The sequence below is a fragment of the Centrocercus urophasianus genome, unplaced genomic scaffold (genome assembly GCF_019232065.1).
Source record: "Centrocercus urophasianus isolate 14NV4802_14NV808 unplaced genomic scaffold, USGS_Curo_1.0 seq_46, whole genome shotgun sequence".
Taxonomy (NCBI): Eukaryota; Metazoa; Chordata; class Aves; order Galliformes; family Phasianidae; genus Centrocercus; species Centrocercus urophasianus.
This window is the reverse complement of record NW_024885044.1, coordinates 131,139-156,313: the sequence shown is the minus strand read 5'-3', so window position 1 is coordinate 156,313 and position 25,175 is coordinate 131,139. Positions and strand designations below refer to the sequence as shown.

The window sequence follows — 25,175 nt, the reverse complement described above, 5'->3', positions numbered from 1 at the left end:
TAAGATCATTAGAAGCTAAATGTTGCCTGTGTTCTGGCCATAACGAACGTGGTTTGGCAACTGTTAATTCCATTGGAGTCTTATAGGATGTTAAATACTTAAAAGCCCGTGCTTCAAGCGCCTCTGCAGGAGTTAGGGCTCTGCTTTCCCCGAGACAAGCCGGCTGCCGACCTGGGAGTGCACGAACAGCTCGGGCACCCCCCGCCAAACAGAAAGTGCGCCTAAGCCCCTGTGCGCCCGCCCGCGTGACAAGGCTTCCCGCGCGCACCACACAGCTCGCCGCCGCCGCCGCCTCGCCTTTAGCGCGCGCCCGCCTGCACCGCGAGGCCTCGCTTCCCGCGTTGGGTTGACGCGGCGGCAGAGGCGGGGCTCCGGCGGCAGCGGCGCAAGATGGCGGCCACCACGGGTGCGGGTGAGCGGGCGGCGGGGCCGGGCCGGGCCGGGGGGCGCCGGGCGGGGCCGCCCCTCGCTGCGGGGCAGCAGGCGGCGGGGCCGAGCCGGAAGGTGGCCGCCGGAGAGGCGAGGGCTGCGGTGAAGAGGAAGGGGGTGGCGGGGGCCGGGCCGAGGGGCGCAGTGGCCGGCCGCGGGGCGGCAGGGCCGGGCTCGTCTCCTTCCTCTTCGCCGCAGCCTCGCCGGGGCTGCGAGGCCTCGCGGCGGAGGCCTGGCTGGGGGGACCGGGGCCGAGGGTTGCGGCCGGGCGTGACTCGGTGGAGGGAGCCGCGGAACGCCCCGCGCGGAGGCTTCGGAGCCGCTCCCGGCCGCCCCCGGCCCGCAGTGAGTCCCGGCTCCGGGGTGCGGGCGGAACGCGGCGCTCTCGGAGTGAGCGGCGGCTGTCGGGGGGGTCGGGGCCCGAGGGTGCCGCTTCCGAAGGGCTCAGGAAGTTGAATGCTGATTTCCTGCCTCGTTCTGCTTCTGCTGTGAATGGTTAAACGGCTCATGGTCATCTTTTGCGCATTAAACTAAATGGCAGTAACCAGACCTCGATGTTTCTTTTCTTGCTGATCCTTTCTGGTCAACCTCTGCTGACCAAATAACGCAGTTTCATTCCTGTTTGCCAATCTCACCCATCTGCTCTTGTAAACAGTGCCTGGCGTGCCCTAGCAGCACCACGCTGAGATTGCATTCTCTGATGATAAATGTGGGATCGTCCAAGGGCTGCACCGTGAGGTACAGCAGAAATATCTAGAGGTACTTTCCTTACAGATAGGTTTCTGCTGGTGGCTTTCCAGCCTTCGAGAATAAGTGTCACAGTGCAGTTAATTCCTAGTGACCAAGTTCATAAAAAGGTTCTGTGCTTGGAAGCAGGTGGCTGTGAGGTGTGGAGCACTTGTTAAAGCCCATGGACGGTGCGGATTTCCACTACCGCATTATCTCACTTCTCCACTCCTGTAACTGTATCAGTCTGCTGACTTTCCATTTCGTACACGTCTGGAAAAGCAAGGCCAGTGATTGTTGCTTCTAAACCAGTGCAGCTTCATGAGTTATTGCCTGGGTGGTCATGGGGGAGGGGAGATGGAGATCCAAACTCCAGCGACTGAGTCTGGAGCCAGCCCTGCACAGTTCCTCCGTGCTTTTGGGATGAGCTGTATGCTGGTAGCCACTGTTCATCAGCTGCACTGTGCCTTCGGAGTGCTGTGTTACCTTGCATCCTCCTGAATTTTCCCTGGCCTTCAGTGTTGGAAGCAGTACAGAGCCAGAGAGATGGCAAACAGGTGCTCAGGTCCTTGCCCCTAGAACATGAGCATCAGACAAGCACTGCGCATAGCTGTTCTTGAGGTCCTGTTTGTTGAAGTGCTGCTGGCAAGAGGAAATAGTGCAAAACAGTATGTGTCAAAAAAAATGTGTTGCTGAAACAGTGAACTTGGGCAGTAAGCCCCGTGGTTGGGACTGAGGAATTTTGCATACAGATCCATGGCTTGCACTGGTGTGGGTCTGGGAGCTTTGTCCAGTTGTGAATCCAGACTGCTGTACTTACCACCAACCTGCTTTGTCTGGGTGTACCAGTAAAGTATGGCTGGAGATTGTCCTTTCTGAAAAAGAGAGCAACATAGTGTCTAGTTCCTGACAGCAGTAGTGGCTCTACAATGCAGGTCATGATTCCTCCTCACCAATATGCTGAGGGCATTGGTAACACAGAGCCAGGAAGTGACACCTTGTTGTTCTGCACTGTGCCTGATTCACTGTGGGGCTGCATGCAGGCATCACTATGTCTTCACTCATTTGCAGAACAGGTTTTGCTAACACTTGTTTCATGGCATCTAAATGCATTCATATTTACTTACAAAGTACTTGAGGTGTTTGATATTGTAAGTTTATAGTTCATTGAAAGAGCTTAAGAAGAGGTTGTGGATGAAAAGTATTCAGTCATTCTTTGAAAGCAGCTACTGGCCCAGAGGAAGGAATGACAGATTACAGCACTGCAGATTTAAAGAAAAAAAGTCAGGGCTGATCCTGGGAATTAGACAAGTAAATGCCTTGTCTTTTTATTTAATAAGCCAGTAAGAATAATTAAAAAGGGGAAAAAATGTGAAGAAGTTAGGCTCACCAGTATCGTTTATACAGAGTTCTGTGTTGCAGATGATAATTTTTCTCCTTTCTCTTTTCCTCACAGTTAATATATGAATAAAGAGTTGGCTTTAGTCGTCCTAATAAGGTTTCACAGTAGACCACAGCACCCGAGCAGTAAGTGCTTGCCCAGCTCTCAGGCTGCATGCTGCACAGGTTGGCTCCGTTGGCTCAGGGAGTGGGCACGGTGCAGCCAAGCCCTTAGAGCTGCTGCAGGTGGGTACCTCTGAGTGTTCTGCCACAGCTTGCTCCTGCTCCAGTGTAGCCATGCTCCAGTGGAAGGACATTATTATAAGGGGTCAGAACCTGGCCATGTTGGCCTATGAAATCCTGTTTTTCCAACTTCTGTCATGAGAAAAAGTGTAATGACCTCATTTAACTCACTGTTCTCATATAGGTCTGTTGCAGGGCTGTGGTAGACACTGTGTTTACCAACAGCTCACAGGAACAGAGTGGTAACACAATTTGCCCAGATACAAGTTACTCAAGCTCAGAGGAATGTGGAAAACCTCAACAGAATAGGACAAATAATTCAGTGAATGGGCGTGATGGTGGCAATCTGTGTGGTTAATATTGCTGAGAAAGAAAAAGGCAGACTGATTTTAGTATGGTGTATGAAAAACTTCTCTTTGTAATTGTTGGCGGACCCATAAAATCCCTACAAACTCAGACTTGTTGGTGAAAAGAAGAACAGCCATTAGAATACAGAGGAAGCTGTTTACTGAAGGGTATTGGAGCCTTTGCCTGTGTAGTGCACATAGTGCTCAGTATTATCCCAATAAATATTGCCAGCCACCAAGTGCCTTGTAAGTCTGTCAATAAAATACCTGTGTGAAGGAGAAAGAAATGAAGAAGAAACTGGAAAGGCTAATTCTGCATTCTTAAATAAGATGGAATATAAGAGTACTTGAAGTAGCAGTTGCTGAAGAAGTTGGCAGCAGAGCTTCTTGGTGTCACGCAAGAATAGAATGGGAAACAAGGGTAAATAGTTCAGGAATCTTACAATAAGACAGCTGAATCTTTTTGTATGGTATGGTTATGTAATGTATTGGAAGAATGACATTCTGGCTGAAAACTTAAAATAATTCATTAGGATATTAAAATAAAATAATTTTTAACCATGTAGCTGATGAGTCCAATGAGGTGTGCTGAGGTGTCAGCGTGCCTTCAGCAGGGCAGGGTGCTCAGACGGTTTTCCCAGCTGTGGGATGAGTTCAGGATGACTTCTCTAGAGCACTAACTGAGCTGGTAACCTTTTGCTTTTCAGCTCTGATACAAATGATGGAATGTGTCCCACCCTCCTTCTGCGGGCAGGATGTTGGGTTTCAGCTCCGTGCCAACGCCTGCCTATCTCAGGCATTCTGAAGCCCTCTTTAAGTAATGTGCTTCCAGCAATGAAGGACAGAAGCTCTAGCTTCTGCACAACTGAATACACTGAATTATTTCAGGTGCTCAAGAAGTTATTCTGAATTCACAAGCTATTTCAGTACCCGTCTGCAGTGTGAAGGAGAAAGTGTCTGTAAAGAAGATTCAGGAAATCAAAGGTTCCTGCATCCTGAAAGCTTCTGTGACAACTGCTGAAAGCCTTTTGCTGTTTTAAATATTACATCACTTCAAAAGCTATATATGTTTTTGACAAGGAACAATTTATTTATTTTTTACACTGGTAGTACTGTAAGGATAAGCTGTCAGATTTCCAGTTTGCAGAGAGGTGAGGATTACATTGGAAGAAGTGTATTAAAGGCCGAGTAACAAATGCTCAAAAGTAAACAGCAGAAAGAATTTTAATGTATGCGAGCAACGAAGGCAGTTAAAGTTAATGGATTTCAGTTCCCTTGAAATAATGTAGGTGAGGAACTGGTACAGAAAGTTAAAATGGCCTTGAAAGGGGAGAATTTGGGGTTTCCTATTATCCACGAGTGTGTAAAGAAACCTGCAGCAATTCTTTTCAGAGCCCCTGGCAAGTTGTCGGAATGTCAGGTATGATGCCATGTTTTGGTTCTAGGAGAAGAAGAATGTTGATAGCATAACGATGCTGATCGTTTCTACTAAGCAGTGCTGTACAGAGCCAAGACGTCAGGGAGCTGGGGGGGAACAGAATTAGGACAGCTGACTTCTACCTGCCAAAGGGATATTCCATACCATACAACATCAAGCAGAAGGAGTTTAGAAGGGGGTGGGAGTTCATCACTCTCTCTTCTACTGCCTGAGGGGCTAGCTGCGTATCGGTGGAGGAGTGGTGAGCGATTGCTTGTGCATCACCTGTTATGTACAAATGTATATATTTGTCATAAATACTATCTTTTTTCTCAGTAAATAGTTTTAGCTCAACCCACAAGTTCTACTGCATCTTCTCCTAATTTTATCCCCCATCCCACTGGGTTGGGAGGAGGTGAGTGTAAAACTGTCTGGTGCTTAGCTGTCTGCTGTGTTAAACCACAACAGTAGTGAAGAGCGTTTTCAGTGTGCTTTGTTAAGCTGTTTTCTATGAAATATTTGTGCTATAATCCTCAAGATTTCATTGAAGAAAGGAAAGAGAGATTTACTGACATTTTTGTGAGGCCTTTATTTCGTTCTGCTCGTGCCGAGGAGGAGCATTCAGGAGGAGCATCTACTCTCAGAAGCATTGCCCACTTCATTTCAGTGCTATTTGCACTGTGATACAGTCTCTGAATTCAAGATTGCTTCCCATCTATAGCTGGGAAAATTAAAATATTAAAAAGCAGAGTCTGTCAGCAGATATTATTTTTAACTTGTTAAAGACATACTGTGTACTTCACAAGAATGTGAATTTGAGAAAACCTCGGACTGGTAAGAATATTTTAAAAATAATTCTAAGATGCATGAATTTCTGTATCTCTGCATCCGAAGTGGTGCAGGGAGAAGTGGTGCTGAAGGCGAATCTCAGAGTGCTTTAACTGTCTTTCAGAAATAATTCTGTTTCTTTGGTGCAGAACTGCAGTGGGTTCTGGTGGCCACAGGCTCCTGGTCCCAGTGTGACTGACCTGGCCCAGCCTGTGGCTCGTGGTCCAGCAGACAGCCTTTGTGCCAAACGCTCATTGGTGCCCATCCATGCAGCAGCACTGGAAGTTTTGGAAGCAAAAGCTCCTAATTCTATTTGAAGGCTGGAGAGATGTCATCTAAAACCTAGCAGCTCCTTAACTGCAACTTTAAGTTCAGTAAAATTCATGTCTTGACTTTCTGCAAAACTGCACCTGTGATTCAGTGTTATTCTCAAATTTCCTTTAAAAGTATTTCACGAACTACTTAAAGAATTAATGTCCGTGTTTGAGGCTTCCTGTATGCAAATTTACTAAAAATGAACTTCTTACAGACTGTACAAAGCTGTGTGGTTTGAGAGTTTACCTTACTGGTGCAGTTACGCGGCTCAGCTTTCATAGGTTTGCTCTTGTGAATGGAAGTAAATACCTGCCTTTGCTCTGTAATGCTTCTTCAGTTATGTTTCTGGGAGCATTTCTGCAAGATCAGGCAAGCTGTGAGGAGCCATTATCTGGGTGGAATTGTCTGTTTATGCCATAAATGCTCCCACTGTATGGGAGTCTACTTGAGCCACAGTGAAGGCTCTATAAAAATGCATAGCTGGAAGTATTTTTTATTAATTTATAATTACCCATGACTTTACCAAGTTTTTTTTGTGTTACACAAAGGGCTTTCAGAAAAACAGGTTGGTTTGGGAACTGCCTGGGAGAGCTCCACTGCTGCACTGTGAGCGCTATGGGAGGTGATGGGGTGGACCAGGGCATCCCCTGGCACAGCCTGCTCTGCCTGACAAACAGTGTGGGTGCCTGGAACAATTCAGACCGCTTTCTAGGAATTCTGCCGGACAAAAGCATGACGGTTTGTTTGCGTACAGCCAGCAATTACAGTCCTGCCCAGGTGTTGTAATCAGGATGCGGCAGCTGTCTCTGCGTGGCCCAGGCCATTGCCTTCAGCTTTGTGTGTCCTCCTGGGCTGACCAGCAGCCTGCATCTGATCCGTTCCTCTGCCTTATATAAGGACAGGTCATTTGGAAATAAGCTTATGTTCCTACAATGCTTACTGGAAAGCAGTTGCTGTGGAACTAATAACCATTTCTGTTCGCTTTTTCCATCTAATAGGAACCAGGATGAGATGCAAACAGTGAGTGCTCTGCAAACCTTGGATCTGTCAGGGACCTCAGAGATGCTGTTTGCATTGTGTGTCTGTGGTTCAGGCAGAATCAGACGTGCTGAGCACCCATGCCCTCGGGGAGCCCTGAGGTCAAGCTGCTCTTTCTGCCTGTAACATTGCAAAGCCAGACCTAACTGTGCTTAGCAGTAAAGCTGCCCATTGGTCTGATTATGGCCTCGCCAGATGATGGAATTTTTAATTACACAAGCACCTAAATTTTTTCATGCAGGATTCCTGTCTCTTTCATTGAGTAGAGTGCTTGGTGCTTAGAGAAAGGGCAGGTAGGCAATATTTGTGATTTTCTTTGATGTATGGCCTGTGTCTGCTTTCCTTAAAGCATGCAGTGCTGTCACTATGGTACTGATTCCTCCTCGGTTGTGATTTTGGTCTCTCTCAGTTTCAGCGAGTTTCCTTCACACCACTGGTGAATATGAGGCGGTATTAGCAAACACTGACAGAGAGGCTCAGATGACATTTGGTGGGCATCGCAGTGGTGCTGCCCAGGGAAATGTGGTTTGGTGGCATGATGTGCTCAGCGAAGGTCCTGCAGAGCAGCAGCACGTGCAGGTGGTGATGGCATCTGGTCCCATGGATTTCAGTTAGGATGGAATGCCTGATCTGCCTAGCCCAGTTGTGAGGAGCACACTTGGAACTTTCCGTGCTGAAGGCTCACAGGCTGCATCACAATTTGGAGGTTTTGTGCAAGGGAGATGGCGGCTATCTCAAAGAGGTCCTATTCCTGCTTAGGGTTTGGGATCAGCCTCATGGTGATGGCTTCACAGCCGCACTGACTCATTTCCTTTCACAGCCAAAGGTTTGTATTGCTCAGCAGTCACGGTATCAGCTTGATTAGCATGAAGCTGCACTGGACTGTGCCTTGCAGCCCCTCCTGCATTGGTGCTGCACTGGTGGAACTGGGCTCCTGTCTGTGTCCTCACTACAGCTCTGTCGGTAAATCTCATTTACCCAGAATATTCTGGAACTTGATTATTGGAGATGTGGTACCAAACGGGCCAACAAACTGATTTCTCCAGTAATTTGCTTTTTTTTGTAGTGAATGAAATTGTGGCAACTATAATTCTGGAGCAAGAGTGACTTTGACATTTAATTTGCGTAGGTCACTAATATACTTAGGGATTTTAAGAATACCAGAGCCACCAGACTTTAAAAGCCACTACATTTTAGAAAGCCTTAGGCCTTCTGCCAGTGGTTGCCCATGTTTTCAGGGAGCTCTGGAGATTTACAGAGAGCTCTGTCTTGATTTCTTTCTAACGGCCTCTGTGTGCAACAGAGCATGTGTGCATGCTGTGAATGCTGGATGAGGTGACGTCTTAGGAGAGGTCCACTGGGTCCACTTTGGATGTTTCAAGGCGAGTTGCTCACTCTTTTGCTGCTGTGCTGCATCAGTGATGATGAAGAGCATTCATTAGGATTTTCCACTATTATGCCTTGGTGCATAGTTCATTTTGGGTTATTGAGGTGAAAAAATAATCCAAATCCCAAACTTTTTGTATGTCAGGTGAAAATAAGTCCATCAAATGTATCCTGGCAATAATTTTGTTTCCACTGGAAAGACTTGTGCTCCACCTGGGTATCTGAGGTAGAAGCAGTGGCCTGGAGTGTGCATCTGCTTTGGTGGCTGAGGTATGAGCATCCTGGGGAAGAACAAATAATGAAGGGATCGAAGACCTTCACCACAAATGCAGCATTGTGACCACGAGCGTCTCAATGAGCCCTTGTGCCATTGTTTTTCATTAATGTAGTGGAGATGAGAATTTACTGTGTACGTTTTAAGGAATAGTGCGCTAGCAGTTCAGAAGTGCTGAAGTTCTGTGGTGACAAGGGGTCAGAGGTACTAAAGGCGGCATAGCTACTGACAGAGCGCACCGGACTTCAGATTAACCTTTTAACGTTACGAAAGTGTGCTAGTTGATTGTGGTGATATTTTTAAAAGCTGTGAGAGACTTCATACCATGAGGGACTTGACTCTGCTCATTTTTACTATCTCATGCATTTTCATGCTTTAGATCATTAAAACAACTGCTAATAGAGCTCTGTAATGCTGTTTGTGTCTCTGAGTGGATGGAGAGGTTTCCTGGTTTTGCTGCCTGCCCTAACATCTGGCCTTTCAGACTTTCAGCATGTTTGGTATCACTTGAAAACTCCATGTTAAATAAAGGGCTATCTGTACACTGTTGAGAAACTGTGGTATTTTTAAGGTTTTATTTAAAATGTTGTTCTGATTGTTTTTTAGGTGTAAAAGTTCCTCGTAATTTTCGTCTGTTGGAAGAACTTGAAGAAGGTCAAAAAGGAGTAGGCGATGGAACAGTTAGTTGGGGCCTTGAAGATGATGAAGATATGACACTCACAAGATGGACAGGAATGATTATTGGGCCTCCAAGAGTAAGCATCCACTTAAATATTAAAATACAAGTGTTGCTTGTTTTTTTCTTCCTCTTTTCCTTCTCTGAATCTAAGTACTGAAATAAAAACAAAACACAAATGAGTGGCAAAACTCTTCAGTAAGTGACTTATGTTGAAAGATCAACTGATGTATACAAACGGGTTTCATCTATCTCTATGTCTTTTTGCTTATGATCTGGAATACTTGTAGTACCCACTTCTGGTTAGTTCTGTCACATCTGCTTTGTATTTACAGATTCATTAAGACCTAACTTTTGAGATTCCAGGATTCTAATATCCTCTGCTCTTGAATGCAGTAAGGTTCAAAATCCTTCAGCTAGTGAGATTACATTTAGAGCTAACCTAGGTAAAATGTGGATGTCCTGTCAGCACTGCTGGTGGTCTTTCTGCTGCATCCTCTTGAGTTTGTGAGTTCGTTTTGATTGCAGAAGTATTGACATGCTCCTTTACAGTTTCAACTAACTCAGGAAACTTGAATTTTAGTGAATTCAGTTACTTTTTTGAATGTTCTCTCCCAAAGTAGCTTCTTGTAATGCAGTCATAATCTTTTTGATAGCACTGATGTGTATTCTCTGTCTCCTTTCCCTCCCAGAACCTTACTCAACTGAGGGTCTGTGGCAGTAAATATTAGGGCTTGATTGTGCATCATATGTATGCATGTATTCTAAAAACAGAAGGTGTCTGTGGCCCCCGTTTCTGCCGTGTATTTGTTTGGTTTCCTTGTTATCCCTGCCATGAAGTGCAGGTAGTTAGTTCTCCTTCCTGCAGTAGTCTGTGTTGTCCTCTGTGTCTGGCTTCAGTATCACTTCTCAAAAATTCCAGTTCTATCAATATGGAAACCTTTACAATCCTTCAATCATGCTACCGCCTGATGTGTTTCCATTTTGTCAGTTGCCTTTTCTGACTCAAGATGATGACGTGCAGGAATTAATAACACTTTACACGTGCAGTATTTTCTATCTCATCTAGAAGGGTTCTTCTCTTTTTGCCATTTCTAACATCTGCCCATACATGACCGTTTCATTTGTTTATGATATGCCCAAATTGTTTCTCAGAATGACATTTGATTTTAGAACATTAGGAGAGCTTTAATGAGCCTACGTTAGGATGGTGAGGTAGGCTCACTGTGCACTTACATGCTATGCAAAATTTGAACAACCTTGAAATCTAATTTAGAAATTCAAATAGAAACAAACATGCAAATAGGCATATGTTGACTTGTCAGCAGTGATAGAAATCTGTAGCTCACGTCACACTGCTAACCAAGGCTAGAGGACTGCCACAAAAGAATTATTCAGCTGTGCCTCTTTTGTCTTTCTGACACACTTATGAATACAGATTTTTTTTTTTTTTTTAACATTCTTGAGTTGAGGTAATTGTTTGAAGACCACAGGCTGCAGTGAGGGAGATTCTGGGAACTTTCAGACATTCTTATTTGTGAGGAGGTTCCTCTGCTTTTAGGTCTGTTCATACTCAGTGCTGTAATTACCATTTTTTTAATAGGATGTGAGAAATACTGGCTTTGGAAAAAAATCAAAAAGTCCTGTTTTCTTCTGAGTAGAAAACAGTCATGCTTGTGGCAGATGGAGGAATCTGATGCTGCGCATCCCGTAGGGAAAAAAGAACTGTTGTGCTGAGCGGGGTCCGCGTTGCTGCTCTGGGTGTCCCTGCTACCATACATGGAGGCGTGCTGCTCCTTCCCAGGCTCGGTGCAGACGGTTTTGCAACCAATCATTCCTCTTGCTTATACAAACTATTCAATAACAGTGGTGCTGTCAGAACTTTGACTTTGTCTGCACCTGTTTTATACGGGCTGTAGACCTGTGCATGATGAAGACTTCCTGTTCACTAGTCTTAATGTGATGTGGTTACCTGCAAGGACCATAAAAGCCTGCAGACTTTGGTGTGTTAATTGCTCTGTGCACAGAGCTTTCGTGGTTCCGTCAGGAGACTGGAACAGTCCAGGCTGAGCCAGGAGACTGTCTCCCAGTCTCTGGGACAGTGTTGATGCTGATTGGGTTCAGGATGTACAGGGCTGCTCCAAAAGTAATGCCTCCTATTTTGTGATGTTGGCCCGTGATGTCAGAGGCGGATATTGGTGGTGTGGCAGTAGGGCTGAACCTTCCCACCAATGTCCCGTTACATCTTGTTGCCGTGTGACAGCTGGCAGCAGAGGGGCAGTCTGACAGAGTGGTGTCTGACATGGAAGTGCTTATGGAGCAAAGGGAGGAAATTGGATTCCCCTATGTGGCAAAAAAAAGGCACCCATTCACATCCATCCATGATTGCTGAACATACATGGAGACCAAGCAGTGGATGCTGGCACAGTCATGGTGGTGCCTTTCAGCACTGTCAACAGCAACATGAAGGATAAGCCGTGTTCCAGAATGGCCTTGCACAGCTGTCATACAACAAAGTGAAGAGCGCCTTGATCAACTCATCTCCACGATTCAACTAATGGTGGGGACTATGTTGAAAACCAGTGTTTTATAGCTGAGAATTTGCTCTATCAAATAATGTTACTGTGCTTTATGTATCTGTTGTAGTTTCCATGAAAATAAATAGGAGGCATTACTTTCAGTACAACCTGTGTACTTTGAAATATACTAAATTTTGGAGCATTCATCTTTCAGAGAGCTCATGCATTGGGTTGACCATTGACTAAAGAAAGTATTTAAGTGCAGCTTTAGGACTGGCCAACTTCAGATAGCTCTCTACACTAAAGCCTTAGTTTTGATTTCAAGTTCATGTTTGTGATTAATGAATTGATAAAAACAGAACTGATTTATAAAGATTGGTTGAAAAGTAGATATCTAAACTATATGATGATAACAAAAATCATTTCAGGTAGTGAACAGGAAGCAATGCCAGCTTCACTTTTAAGTGAAAATTCAATGTGTGCTTAAAAAAATAGTGGAACTTAATATGCAGAAGAACAGCATTTAGTGCTTCAAATATTGTAAAATGAACCCAAAACAGAGGGAGCCAGCATAGTTTGCAAGTGACTGCCTTTCTGTTTAGTGGTTTGGGTCCCTGAAATAACCACTGTTTTAACCTAGTGATTGTTGAACTGCCTGATATAATTGTTCCCCCTCCCTGCTTTTATTCCCCCAGACAATTTATGAAAACAGAATATACAGCCTTAAAATAGAATGTGGGCCTAAGTATCCAGAAGCACCTCCATTTGTAAGATTTGTAACAAAAATTAATATGAATGGAGTAAATAGTTCTAATGGAGTGGTAAGTTTTTGTTTTTATTATTTTACATGACTTTCCTGTGCAGCTTCAAATGAATGCTTTATATTTGCAATTTGCTTTAATACTTTCTGTTTGCTCGTACCATTTCTTAGAGTAGAAGGAAAGGGGAATAGAAGGGAACTGTACAAACTGAGAGAATACTGGAATCAAAATGTACTTTTCCTATACATTTGCAGCTTGCAAATAGATATGCATGTATTAGTTATGCTTTCAGAAAAGCCACTTGCTTGCTTTTGCATTCTTTGTTCTCTTGCACTCAGACTTCTTAAAAGATCTTTGGCTGGAGGGTGTGTGTGGGAGTTATCTGTATTGATAGTACTGACTGTGACAGAAATGGTGTTTTTGTCTGTTCTAGGTGGACCCCAGAGCCATATCAGTCCTAGCAAAATGGCAGAATTCTTTTAGTATCAAAGTTGTTCTGCAAGAGCTTCGGCGTCTAATGATGTCTAAAGAAAATATGAAACTTCCTCAGCCACCTGAAGGACAATGTTACAGCAATTAATTAAAAAAAAAGAATCATGCCCCTTTATTCAATTTAAGCTGTCTTCATTTTCCACAGTAGTAAATTTTCTAGATGCATCTTGTAGACCTCAAAATACTGGAAAGGAAGTTCCCATTCAAAGAACATTTTTCTTGAGATACTGTAAATGATACTAATTTTTTTCATTTGAAATATAAGTTGTGCTATAACAAATAATCCTGTCGTGTAACCACTGTCCACATAGCTGAACTTCTGGTATCAGGAAAAGTCAATTCAAATTGATTACTGTCAAGACCAGTGTGGCACATCTAACTTAACTGTGAAGCATACATCCCACAATCACCTTGCTGTGTGTCTGGCCTGGGTTGTTTTGTTTATTTCCTTTTTCTGTCTTCTGCAATAGCGTTGAAGCTCAGGGCTGTTTATTAGAATAGACACAAAGGTTTTTGCTTCCAGTACGACACTGGGCTTAATGGACTACTAATGGGGATGTGTGCTAACCTCTGTCATCCCTCCCTTTGTGCTATCTCTAGTAAAGGCTGAATGTGACTGTGGTCATTTTTGGTTTTATATTTTTTTAATGCCCTGTTAATCTGGGGCAAGCTTTCCTCTGGCCAAGGCATAGATTGTATTTCTCTTCCTGATCTTCCTCACCAGAAACATGAGCATTGGATGAGGGATTCAGGGTTCTTTTAATCTCTTCCCTCTTCCCCTCTTTTTAGTGGGGATGCTGCTTTCTTTTTGCCCCTCTCTGTCTCTTCTCACCCCTGGATGGCAGGGGTAAGCACTGGGGCAATAACTTGACGTATTCCCTTCTGCTTATTGTTTTGATTTTGCAACAAATTTAGTCTTCACCAGCCTGGGAACCAAGAGTATCTGTTCTGCTCGCAAGTGTGGATTTTCTCTGTTCCTCTGGCATTACTGCCACACCACCAAGCTGGCTGCGGCTGATGTTGTTAGATAGGCTTTTGACATGGTGAAAAGAGCAGTAATTTACCAGGATGGCCAAAATCTGCTGCCAGATCTGCGCGTAGATTCAAAACACACACTCCAGTTCCAGTCGCTGTGTTGTTGGTGCTTTGGAATGACCCAGGAACGTTGATTAACTGAGTGCAGCATCCAGGTTGGCCCTTCTAAAAGTCTGACAGACAAATCGAGTCAGCATAGATTCCGTTAGGATTCTCTGAGTGTTGGAAGAGAAAACCCCTCAGCAAAGATCTGGGGAAGTGGTGCGTACAGCAGAGTAAGGACCGGTACTGGCTTTGCATCCTGGCAAATCGCTGCCTTTTCTGTTTTACTCTTTTGGACCACTAACTTCAGTGTGGATGCAAGCTTACATGCAACCAGCCTAGTGTGTCTGAAATTTGATGAAAAGATCAAGTGTTTGCGTAAAAAAAAAAAGAAAAAGGAAAAAAAGAATAAAAATACGTTTTAAAGCAGCAGCTATCAAGTCAATGAACAACAATGTTTCCATTAACTCTTTTGAGAAAAATATTAGTTGTAAGGATTTATCATCATCTGTAATTAAGATTTAACATAACAGTATTCCATAAGCAGCCTTTTTATTGTATCAGACCATTGCCTGATTTTAATATAATAAAAAGTGTGCATTAATATTAGAAGGCTTTAATTGTATTTATGTTTAAATTTTGATCCCCTATGGAATTTTTGATTTGTCGGAAGTATCTTCCTACAGATCGCACTTAGTTAAGAGCATGAAAACTGGTGGTGAAAGGCAATTGTCTTTATCCAGCTGCTGCTGCTGCTGTGCCAAGGAGAAGCTTTAGATTCAGTGTAGCCCTCAGACAGACCTGCGTAGAGTTGCCCGCGGCAGTGCCAGTGGTGCTGAGGAGCCCGAGGTGCCGGCACTGCAGTGACCTTCTGTGCCGTAACCCCGAGGAAGTCGACTCCACGTGTGGTTGCATGCAGCACTGTCAGGTTAATGAAGAACTTTGCAGCCTGAAATCTCACCTGATTCTCAAGTGGTGAACTGTGAAAAACAGACCTTTGTAAATCTGGATAAAGATGGAGCTGCACAGTTTGGGCTTTTTTGGGTTCAGACTATCTCTGCTAACGAAGATTGCTGGAAGGTCTCCGTTGTGCTTTAACTTCGGTATTGCGATGAAATGCGGAGTTCTGGGTGTGGGGACAGAAAAGGGAACGAGCTGTACGTGTGAAACTTGTGCTGTCCTGTGGTCTTTGCCAGTCATAGCTCAGAGGGTGTTGTGAAGACAGACGAATACTGTGTCAGCATTGTGTGTTTTTGAAGTTGCTCTGTATCTGAAGGTGTTAAATGGGAACCGGGAAAATGCTTGGTCATTGCGGAGTGGTTCTTGAATGGCTCTGTTTTACTGAGCTGCTGTGAGAATGCCCATGTGCTGCTCAGGAGGGTGTGGTTGGTGCGTGGTTGGTGCTTCCCCCGCCTTCAGAATGCAAGTGCTGGTTTGAAAACTCCGGAACCGTCAGATTTGCTTTGCACAGGTTGGTGTGTTCTACTTTGACCTGAGCCACGCTTCATTGGGATCTGTGCTAGCCGTTGTCCTTGTGGTACAGTGTTGGGAGATGCTTTGGAAAAAAAAAGTGGTTGACTGTTCATTGTCTTATGTAGGAGGTGCGCTCAGGAACACTTGGTGCTCTGTGCACTGGTATTCCATGCTAAGTATGAGCAGCATAGAAAAAATAGCACACTAAGACTCAGATGCTATTGATTCCATGTGCTGTGGTTCTGTCAAATGTGTGTGACCTCAGAGCTCTGTGGTGGTAGAGACTGGCCATCCCTGCCTGCCATCTTGTGCCCCGGGCCTGTTCACGCTGCGGACATGGAGGTGGGCAGTGAACCTGCATCCTCCTGCGTCCTCCTGCGTGCGTTCCTCCTCTGGCAATGCACGACAGGGTGCTCTGCTGTCCCCGCTGACCTTGGCTTGCGCTCCAATCTGGTGTCTCGTGAAGTAAAGTCTGGAGAAGAGGAGGCTCAGGGGAGACCTCATTGCACTGTACAACCTCCTGAAGGGAGGTTGTGGTGAAGAGGGATTTGGCCTCTTCTCCCAGGCAACGAGCAGAACATGGGGCAATGGCCGCAAGTTGTATCAGAGGAGGTTCAGGTTGGACATAAGGAAGAATTCTTCTCTCAGAGAGTAGTCAGGCACTGGAATGGCCTGCCCAGGTGGTGGAGTCACCGTCCCTGGCAGTGTTCAAGACGTGTCTGGATGACATGCTGCGTGATATGGTTTAGTGCTGGTGGTGGCAATGGTGATGAGGAGACGGACTGGATGATCTTATAGGTCGTTTCCAACCTTGTGATTCTTGTGATTCTTGTAAAAGGCGTGAGCGATAATAAACACTCCTGTGGCCACGAAATAGATGCTGCTCCTGGGGGCTCGTTCTGGAGGTGGCTGCTCAGCGGGCAGGCAGTGCAGAGCAGCCCCCGCTGCTGCCCTCCCCCGTCGGGGCTCACCCGGGGCAGCGCCGCGACGCTCCGGCTGTGCGCAGTGCCGGCCCGGCCGCTAGGGGGAGCCATAGCGCTGCGCAGCTTCTCGCGTCGGGGCCTCTTTCCACGTGGATCCTGAATCAATTTTTGATTTAAGAACCTGTGGAAAGCGGCTTTTTTTTTTACTGTGCCGACATTAGGGGAATGCCACCAGGGTAGTGAGATTTGAGTTGCTAATAAAGACAACTTATTTGCTTCTTGCTCGGATGTAATTAAGCTTTGTGTATTTATATGGGGAGCACATGCTTAAATATGCTTTTTTTGTCCTTTTAACCTTTTAACCTAGTGCTTAGGATTTAGAAGTTAAGTTTCTTCCATCATCGTTAGTGGAATAACTTTTAAGCCAAAAGATGCCATCAGCAGCTCTGTGTGAAGCAAGTGGCTGAGCTTTAGCCTGGGTTTGGACCGGAATGAGGGGCAGCAAGCGAGAGCAGAGTTGGATGTGGCCGTGCCCCTAATTCTGGAGCACACAGCTGGGCCAGGAATGGACCCCAACGTTTTATCTCAGTGGCAGATGGGATGTGGAGGAGCAAAGTTGTTATGCCAATTTTAATAAGGGAAGCAAAGCCAGAGACTTTTTCACATTTTTCTGATAATGTAAGGAGTGTTCAGATGTGCTCTACTTCTCCAAATATCAGACTTTGCAGTGTCTTGCCCAGAGCTGTGGTGCTGTTTGTGGCTCACCTTGTATTTGTAGTACTTGGCCACTGGCAGTTGGGGGTTGTACCTTATCCTCAGGACAGTGTTTCCTACATCAAGGAACAGCACACTGAATTCACTACTTTATTTTAAGCTTGCATTGGCTTACACTGAGACGAGGTAGTTCCAGTTCTTCGTGTACCTGTAAGCCTGTCTGCTTCAAGCTCTTGAGCTGAAAGGAGTTGAAGAAAGCTCAATGATGATATTCTTGGTATATAATCTTTTTTACGTGTTGATTTGAATGTAAGGAACTTCTCTGGTGGCTTAGAGTTTCCCTAAGTGAGTGGAAACTGACACATGGCACGAATCTTTGGCTAAGATGCTCTTCAAAGGCAAGCTAACGTTGCTGTTGACCAAGAGTCAGTTTCTCAGTTTCTCTGGTCTTCTTGTAGCAAATTGCCAAAACTGCTTAACTTTCAAGCTTGTGAAGAGCTCCATGAAGTCAAATGTGTATTAGGTGCATGCTTAAGTGCTTTGCTGGACCAGAGCAAGCGTGCTGGGAGAGAGACTTCTGTGGCCTCTCCTGAGGATCTTCTTCCCAGCCCTCCCCTCACAGTGCCATTTCATTTCCTTGGTGTTTATGCCTTTATGTTTTCCCAATGTCTCCCATGTTCCTTGAAAAAAAAAAAAAACGAAAAAAAAAAACAACACACCACGAAAGAAGCAGCAGAAGACAAGGTAGAAGATAAGGTGATAAGGTGGTTTCTCGCGATTTTATATCTGTCAAACATTTTGTCCCCATTTTCATCCTTGTCTCTTTTTCAATAAAGCCTACAAAGGGTTTTCAGAAATGTGGGTTATGTCCTAATTTGCTGCCTCTCAAGCTGCGTTGTTGGTGGCTTTGCTCTGGGATGTCTAGAAGGCCTTGTTGTATATGGGTAGTAAAAAGGGAGAATAAATGTCAAATGGTCTGCCTAAACGTCCCTTCCTGACTTGGCTGCTGAACATTTATTCGTTTGTGTTGTCTTGTCGCACTAGCTCTCTGCTCTTCAAAGGCAGTCTTGGAATAGCCAAAGCTGAAATTGCCTTTGAGGGAAATGAAAACCAAGAATTCTAGAAAGGGAAAGGAAGCAAAATTCTAAGCCATAGCGATCAGAATGAGTCCATTTTCCCTTGTCCCAGCTCTTTTTATAGGTGTGTTCATAGTTTTCCTGATCCTGGTCTCCAGATCTACAGAGGAGGGAGGTTTGTGGCCTCAAGGTGGAGGACCCCACGGAAGGTTCCTGCATGTCTGCGTCCATGCGGTGTGAATGCTGGGGCTGGACGGGCCGAGGGCAGGCAGGGCTGGCAGCACCGGTGTGAGCACGCTGGAAGAGCAGTGTGGCTGTGAATGGACAAACAGCTGCTTTCTGTCCATGGAGCAGGGGGGAGCACATGTCAGGGAAACACACACACAGTCCCACACCTTCAGAAGTGTTCCAGGAAATTGCGAGTAATGCTTAATTACAGCTTTTTGTAATCGTTGAGGCTTGGATGCTGTGTAAATAGGGCCTTGATGAAGAACGACTGTGTCTGACACTGCAGCAGCGACTGAGACTTGAGAAACAACCGTGGAAAAACAGAGATCTCAATAAGATATTTGCCAAACTTCTTTCCTTCTGAAGAGGCTTCTTAAATCCCTGGGCTACCAGATTATGCCTTGTCTGGGGTTAGCAACCAGATGTTTCTCAGCTGCTTGGACTGCTTTCCAGCTGAGACCCAATGAGTGGCTGTCCAACATGTAAATATTAATATAAACATTTTAGAGGCCTTGCCTGGAGCCAGCCATTAAAAACTTCCCACAGTACTGAGAGTGATGCTGGCTTCCTTGGAGAGTATCAGGGGCAGGGCTGGGAGCAGGGCAGGCAGGCAGGCTGCCACCTGCTGCAGCGCGGGGCCGCCCCTTGCTCCCGTGGCGCCAGAGCAGTGTGGTCCCTGGAATTTGATTATTTACGTTAGCAGATAATTTAGGCCAGGAGGCTTAGAGTGTTCCTTCTGTGGATGTCGTCATGCTTCCCAGCAGAACACAATCCTGGGTCCTGTGTCTCTTCCCCTCACCCCACAAGTACAACAAAAACGCTTTCAACTTTCCTTCTTCTGAAGGGCCCCTGTCCACTAGGTTTAAGCTTGTTTGCAGCTTGCCTGGGCCTGCCACGAGGGGAGGAGCGTTTAGAGCCATGTTTTTAATTATTATATATATTTTTTAAAAAGTTTTTAATGGAGAATTCTTCTGAAATATTTTCTATTCCACCCACGAATCCAAACATGAGCTCTGGAAGATGCTGCTCTCCTGTCAAGGTGCAAGGAATAGCTCCCAGTGTCCTCGTTACTTCCATCGAGTTTCAGGGCGTCACTTCTCCAAGACCTGAACTGCACTACTCCCAAACCCATTGGCGTTTTGCACCAGGCCTAGGTCCCATCAGCCCCAAGGGACACATCCGTGGAGCAGGGCAATACCATGGGCTGGAGCTGGGGCACAAGTTGGACCACATTCTTTCTGCAGCGAGTGCCACAGTTGCCCTTGTTTCCCTTCCTTTCAGAATGCTGTCACCAAACGCAAGGTGCCACGTCCCTGCCAAACTAACTGTCCTCGAGTGCTGGGTGATGACCGCTGGCTTCAGCCATCTGCTGAGTGCTCGCTGCCCACCTTGTTCTACCTATGCAAAAGGCACATCTCTCTGTGGCCCTGCAAGGTTTTCTGTTGTTTACATGGGCTCTTCCAGCCCTGCACTCTGGATCCATCTGTCTGGTGGCCTCATGATAGTCTTTCACGGGGTGTACTTCCTGTTGTATAACTACTTGTAATAATAATAATAACAACAATATATAATAATAACAATAACAATAATAATAAAGATTTGGAAATGAGAATTTGAAAGCAGCTTCTCAGGGCGAAGTTGCACCCAATCAGTTTACATGCTGTGATTTAGATCAGTTCTCTCTGTTTACAAGCAGTGAATTTTTGTAGGGCAGAATTGTGCTCTTTCAGCCTTCCCAAAGATGGCAGGTTTTGGAGCAGAATGACTGAGACGAGCCCCCTGTGTGCTGTTAGTGTCTGCCCACAGCTCCTCCGCTTCTCCTTTGCAGTCCAGGAGGTGTTTGTGCTCTGCCCTTGGCTCCCTGGCCACACGTCCCCAGCTCTCACTGCTGTGCTGTATGCTGCCATTATAGCATGGAGCAAGGACAGTGCAGCAGACAGCACACTGACATGGGATACAGCCAGAGGGAGCGATCAGCATGAGGGTTCTTGTACACCTGTGTCTCATTGGAGCAGAGCAGTGCCTGTTTTCCTGAACTTGTAGTCTGTCTGTCCACAGCACAGCGAAGCTGAGGACATCTTTCTTCTTGCACGGCAGTAAGAATTCAGCCGTGGCCCCATGGTAGGGCAGCAGTACTGGTGCAGTGTGCCAGAACCCATGCAGTTCCTTGTATGCTCTGGTAGTGCGCTGAGATCCGGCTCATCAGCAGCCCCAGCCCTTCCCAATGGGGGAAGGCATCCCTGTAACTCACATGCACGTCTTCGCATGGGGTGGTCAGAGTCATGCTTTTGGGAACAGTTCTAACTTTTAACTTCACTAGGGCATGTTTTTTAGCACTTGTGTAGAATAGCACCTGTAGTTTTGATGTGAGCTGGTATGAATGAGGCTAGAAGCCTCTGTGTTTTTTCATTTCTGTTTTTAAAAAAACACTTTTAGTAATGTTAGTTAATGGAGATGTGATGAAGTCCCCAGAGGGATGTGAGAAGCAGCCCATCCCAAGCCAGGTTACTTTGTCTCCTGCTGGGAGGAAAAGCAAATCCTGAGCCCTAGGGCTGCTTCTAATCCCTGCAACACTGCATCCATTCAGTCTGTCGAAGGTGGGATGGCTGTGGGGTTAGTAGGCTGCCTGTCATTGCTCAGCCGAATTCTGGCCACGGGGCTTTGGGACAGGAGGTACTCGCTGGTGGCTTCTGACATCTGTCAGATCAACTTGAGACCAGCCATTTCTGCAAGGAAAATCCTGACAAATCCCATTCCTTTATGCCTGCGTGCATCAGTGAGTGCACGCAGGCACAGAGCTGTCCGGCCCAGACTGGGACCTGGCTCTCTGTTTCCATGCCCTGCGTCCCTGTGCAGGAGGAGGATGTGGCATGGTTGAAAAGAAAGCAGAGTAGTTTTTCCCCTCTGTCTCACAAGCTAAGGCATTGTTCCAAGAAGGAGCTTTCTGCCCTGGATACTAAGATGAGTATTTTCAGTCATTCAGTTTCCTTGTACTTTTCACTATTTTTTTACTCGTTCCAATTTATTTTTAATGACCCTCTACACACTTGTTTATAATAATAAGCAGCAAATGCATGGACACAATGAAACCATTTCAGGTGTGAGTGTTTTTAATAATCTTGCTGTGAGAAACAGACCCAAGTCTAAATGTGAAGAAACACGATGAAGACTCTCTCCCGCTGCAGTGAAATATGATTTCAGAGCCACTGCTGTGCACGCTGCCCAAGGCAGCTATCGGAGCACCATGCTGACTCCCCAGAAGCCCTTCAGACGAGACTCCCCTCAGTGCCACTGCAAGCCATTTTCATGCAGTGCTTTTATCTTTCAAACATAACCTGATTTAAGCAAATAAAAGACAGGGTGTCAGGTAAATATATTTTATTAATATGACAGGTTTAAGTTAGAGAAAAGCATAAAAAGCTGGAGATGACAGAGAGCAGGCAGGGTGGAGACTTGGGGGGGGGGGCTGAAGATAGGGGTAAAGCTCTGGCCCCAGGCTCTGCTTACCCTTTCAATGGGAAATGCCTGTGCTGCAAGCTGTGCTTCACTGGCTCTGCAAGTGGGGAGACCCAGAACCTCGCATCCCTCACAAGCACACCTGGCCCCAGCTGAGGGATGGATGCAAAATTCCCATCTGGGTTGCTGTAGCAATACAGTGTAAGAGAAAAAGTGACAATCTACAATGTTAAGCCTTGCACTGTTTAATTAAGTAAAATGTTATCAGCTATTTTCAGTGGTGTAACAACTTGGATGGAGTCATAGTTTGCCAAGAAAAATAATCTTTTGGGTCACCCAGAATCCTAAGCAGGTCCATGGCTGCAGTTCAAGGCAGAAATCCAGAGCCAGATGAGAAAAATGTTACCCTGTGCCTGACACTGTGGGTCTGACTTTCAGGAAAAAAAGCATTGGCTGCCTACTGCCACCTCCGCTTGGTCTTGCCGCCTCACGTGGCTCCATCCCTTCTGCTGGCTGCCCCTCTGCACTCCTGTGGCTTCTGACCATGCGCAGAGCATGAGTGCCCAGCTTTATGCACCCAGAGCTGCAGATTTATGGCCACATGTCTTTGCCCTTCTGCCAGGTTTATCTTCTCATAGTGATGTTCCCCCTCCCTGCTCCTTGCAACACCTCTGAAAAATAATAAATGACAGCAGGCTTTGTAAACAGAGCCTATCTCTATAGCTGCCTGAGATGTAGACAGGCTCAAGTGAATGGGTGGAGTGTGGACTTAATTGCCATCCTGTCTGTCAACGTGTGGCACCGAGTGTTAGCAGGGGAGCACCAGGACACGGGAGATGGATGAGGGCTGGCCTGGGGTCAGCATTACAGAAACCGCATCCCCGCTTGATCCCCACCAAGATAAGTACTTCCTGATGGCAGCAGAGCCCAGGTTACTTCCAACCTGTGAAGAAACGATCTAATCTACTCTGTCCTGTGCTGACAAGCCCTATGCCTGGGTCTGGAGGGCTCAGGGCCCAGTGGGGCTCAGAGCTGTGATCTGCAGCCTGGCACAACCCCGTGCTGCACAAGCCTGGTCCAGCGCAAGCCTACAGGAGAGTTCTGGTGCATTCTGCATCAAGCAGGGAGAAAGAGGAGCAAAATAGGAGTTCGCCCTTCCCTTCCCCAATGCACAGAGTAGTATGTCATTTGTGCATTACAGAATGATCCTGCAAATCCCAAGTAATCCCTGAGATGAAGGCCCTGTGAGGACCAGATGCATCGCTTTGGGATGCGGGGAGGTCAGTGCAGCTGGGAACAGCCAACCCACAGAGCCCTGATTAGGGCTGTTGCAGTGCAGGGATGGCTTTGAGGTGGAAACAAGGGGATGAGAGTCCCCCACGGCTTCACCTCAGTGATGTGGTACGGGCCAGGGCAGCCCCATCAGCGTGACCTGGGCTGTGCCCGCCCCCCCTTGTGTGTGGAGCCCAGTGTGTGGGTGAAAGGAAGAGGAGAAAAAAACAAAGATCAGTGAGCCCCAGTCTTCAGATCACTGTTTACCCCTCAAGGAGCACAGAAGTATATTGTCCATTTAATAGAAGCCTGTAAATCATTGAAAAACATTTATAAATTAATTGAAGGTAATGGGAACCATTTGTTTAAATAACATCACATTCGTGCCCCAGAGGTGCAATAAAAGTTAGATTAATTGATAGGATTTTATATCTCACTGTGAAAAACCAAGTTTCCCAGTTTGTGAGAGCTGCAAATCCGTCAGGCACCCAGCTTCTATCAAAATAGTCTCTTCCATGCAAAGAGGCACATTTATGTGACCCTGAAGGGTTTTGGGATGAGAATTATTTACTTAAACTGTGAAGTGAACTAGCCAGTGTGAGATTCTGACCTAGATTGGATTTTTTTTTTTCTTCCTCTCCTATCTGCTGTTTCATTTTTTCCCATTATGATAAAAGGCAAATAAATATCTTTAAGCCAAAGGCTCATTTCTAATCCAGGGCTAAGGTTTCCTGCGTCTGTCTGTGCCCATAAGAATGGCCCCACAAAGCAGTGGAACCGAGGGCCAACAGCACCCTGTGGGGCTGTGCATGGAAACCTGCCAGGTGCCTCCCAGCCACTGCCCCTGTAACTGCGCTGTGTGGTTTAAAGGGCATAAAAGTGGAACAAAGTGTGGTTTTAGTAACAGGGCAGCTCACAGGGTGATGACACCTCACTGCTCTCCCAGGATCCACATTCAGCCACAGCCATGCCCTTTTTTTCCACAAGCACACTCTGATTTTGATTCTCTCCCTTCCATTTATAGACTTGCCAGCTGGAGTGAGGCCAGCAGCATGTGAGCTCTGTAAGGTATGATGGTGGAATTTGGGACTGTCACCCCCAGGCTACCCCATCATCTGGGGCACCTGAGTGACACCCATCTGTGTTACCAAATTTGTTCTTTCAGAGCACCTTCCTTGTGGTCCAGCCATGGATGCTGATGCCTGGAGCTTGCAGAACAGAGGGGCCCAAAGTACATTGCCCCACAGAGCCCACACTGATCTATCTGCAGAGCCTGACTGAGGTGCAGCCAGAGCACGCCACGCAGCCTGGATTCACATGAGCTTTTGATAAAGGCACCCTGTCAAACAAGGACTGAATAAATCATGATGTGTTACCAAGAATGCATTACAGCTTTTAAAACAACCACCATGGCATTCTACCCCACGGACTGATGAGTCTGGGGATGCCAGATCCCTGGCGCTCCGCAGCCTTGCTGGAGCCAGCTCACATCTGGAGTGCAGTAAACGTACCCAGAAGCAAGAAAGCAGCTCTGTAAGGGTCAGGAGTACAGAGAGCGGCTGCTGACTCCAGGCGCCACCCCAAAACCCACATGCATTTCCTTGTGTAAACACATGTGGCCAAAAGGCAGCCACGGTCACCTTTCTCCAACGTGAGCCCTATAAAACCGCCAGCAAAGTGAGGAACAATGTCACTATTATTGTTTTAGAGGAATTCCTCCAAAGCAGAAAAGCATAGCCGGGCTGCCTACAAGAGTGTCTTTAAAAGCAGGGCTGACAATTGACTCCAGAGCTGAGGGAAGGAAAAAATCCCCCTGGGGTTGATCATTTGCAGTTGTTGGGGCTTACCAAGCCTGTCAACCTGTGGGGCCCGAGATGGGTACAGGGTCCCCACAGTGCTGGGGCTGGGGGGGTCGGTATACCCAGGGGTCCCTTTGCTGTTTTTGCTTGGGGTGAGATCTTTGTGTTCCTGGACAAGAGAAATGGCGATGCCTTCAAGGGGGGCAAACAGAGCCTGGAGTGGATTTTGTGCAGCTGGATCATGCCCTGCAGCTGCTCCTGGTGAAGCATTGCTCAAGGCATGGCCAAGCACATGCAGGCAGAAGCAGCTGAGCTGCAAGCGGGGC

At 46.3% G+C, this 25,175-nt stretch overlaps 2 protein-coding genes across 4 annotated transcripts in view; both read left to right on the top strand.

The window, feature by feature from the left end:
* LOC122168759 (plasmanylethanolamine desaturase-like) overlaps window positions 1-24,418 on the top strand; it is a 45,935-nt gene extending 21,517 nt beyond the window's left edge. The window contains exons 9-11 of the transcript XR_006171356.1: window positions 8,990-9,138; window positions 24,075-24,118; window positions 24,216-24,418. The gene's annotated coding sequence lies outside the window, so the exon portion shown is untranslated. The remainder of the gene's footprint in view (window positions 1-8,989; window positions 9,139-24,074; window positions 24,119-24,215) is intronic.
* UBE2V1 (ubiquitin conjugating enzyme E2 V1) lies at window positions 352-14,517 on the top strand. Of its 3 annotated transcripts, none has more exons than XM_042834319.1 (4): window positions 352-412; window positions 8,990-9,138; window positions 12,274-12,399; window positions 12,773-14,517. In XM_042834319.1, exons 1-4 carry the CDS (start codon window positions 391-393, stop codon window positions 12,917-12,919), a joined length of 444 nt encoding a protein of 147 aa, XP_042690253.1. In that variant the 5' UTR covers window positions 352-390; the 3' UTR covers window positions 12,920-14,517. The 3 variants fall into 3 exon arrangements, with proteins under 3 accessions (XP_042690253.1, XP_042690254.1, XP_042690252.1); XM_042834320.1 differs by having other exon boundaries at window positions 371-406; XM_042834318.1 differs by lacking the exon at window positions 352-412 and adding an exon at window positions 2,679-2,781.
* Window positions 24,419-25,175: the final 757 nt, after the last annotated feature.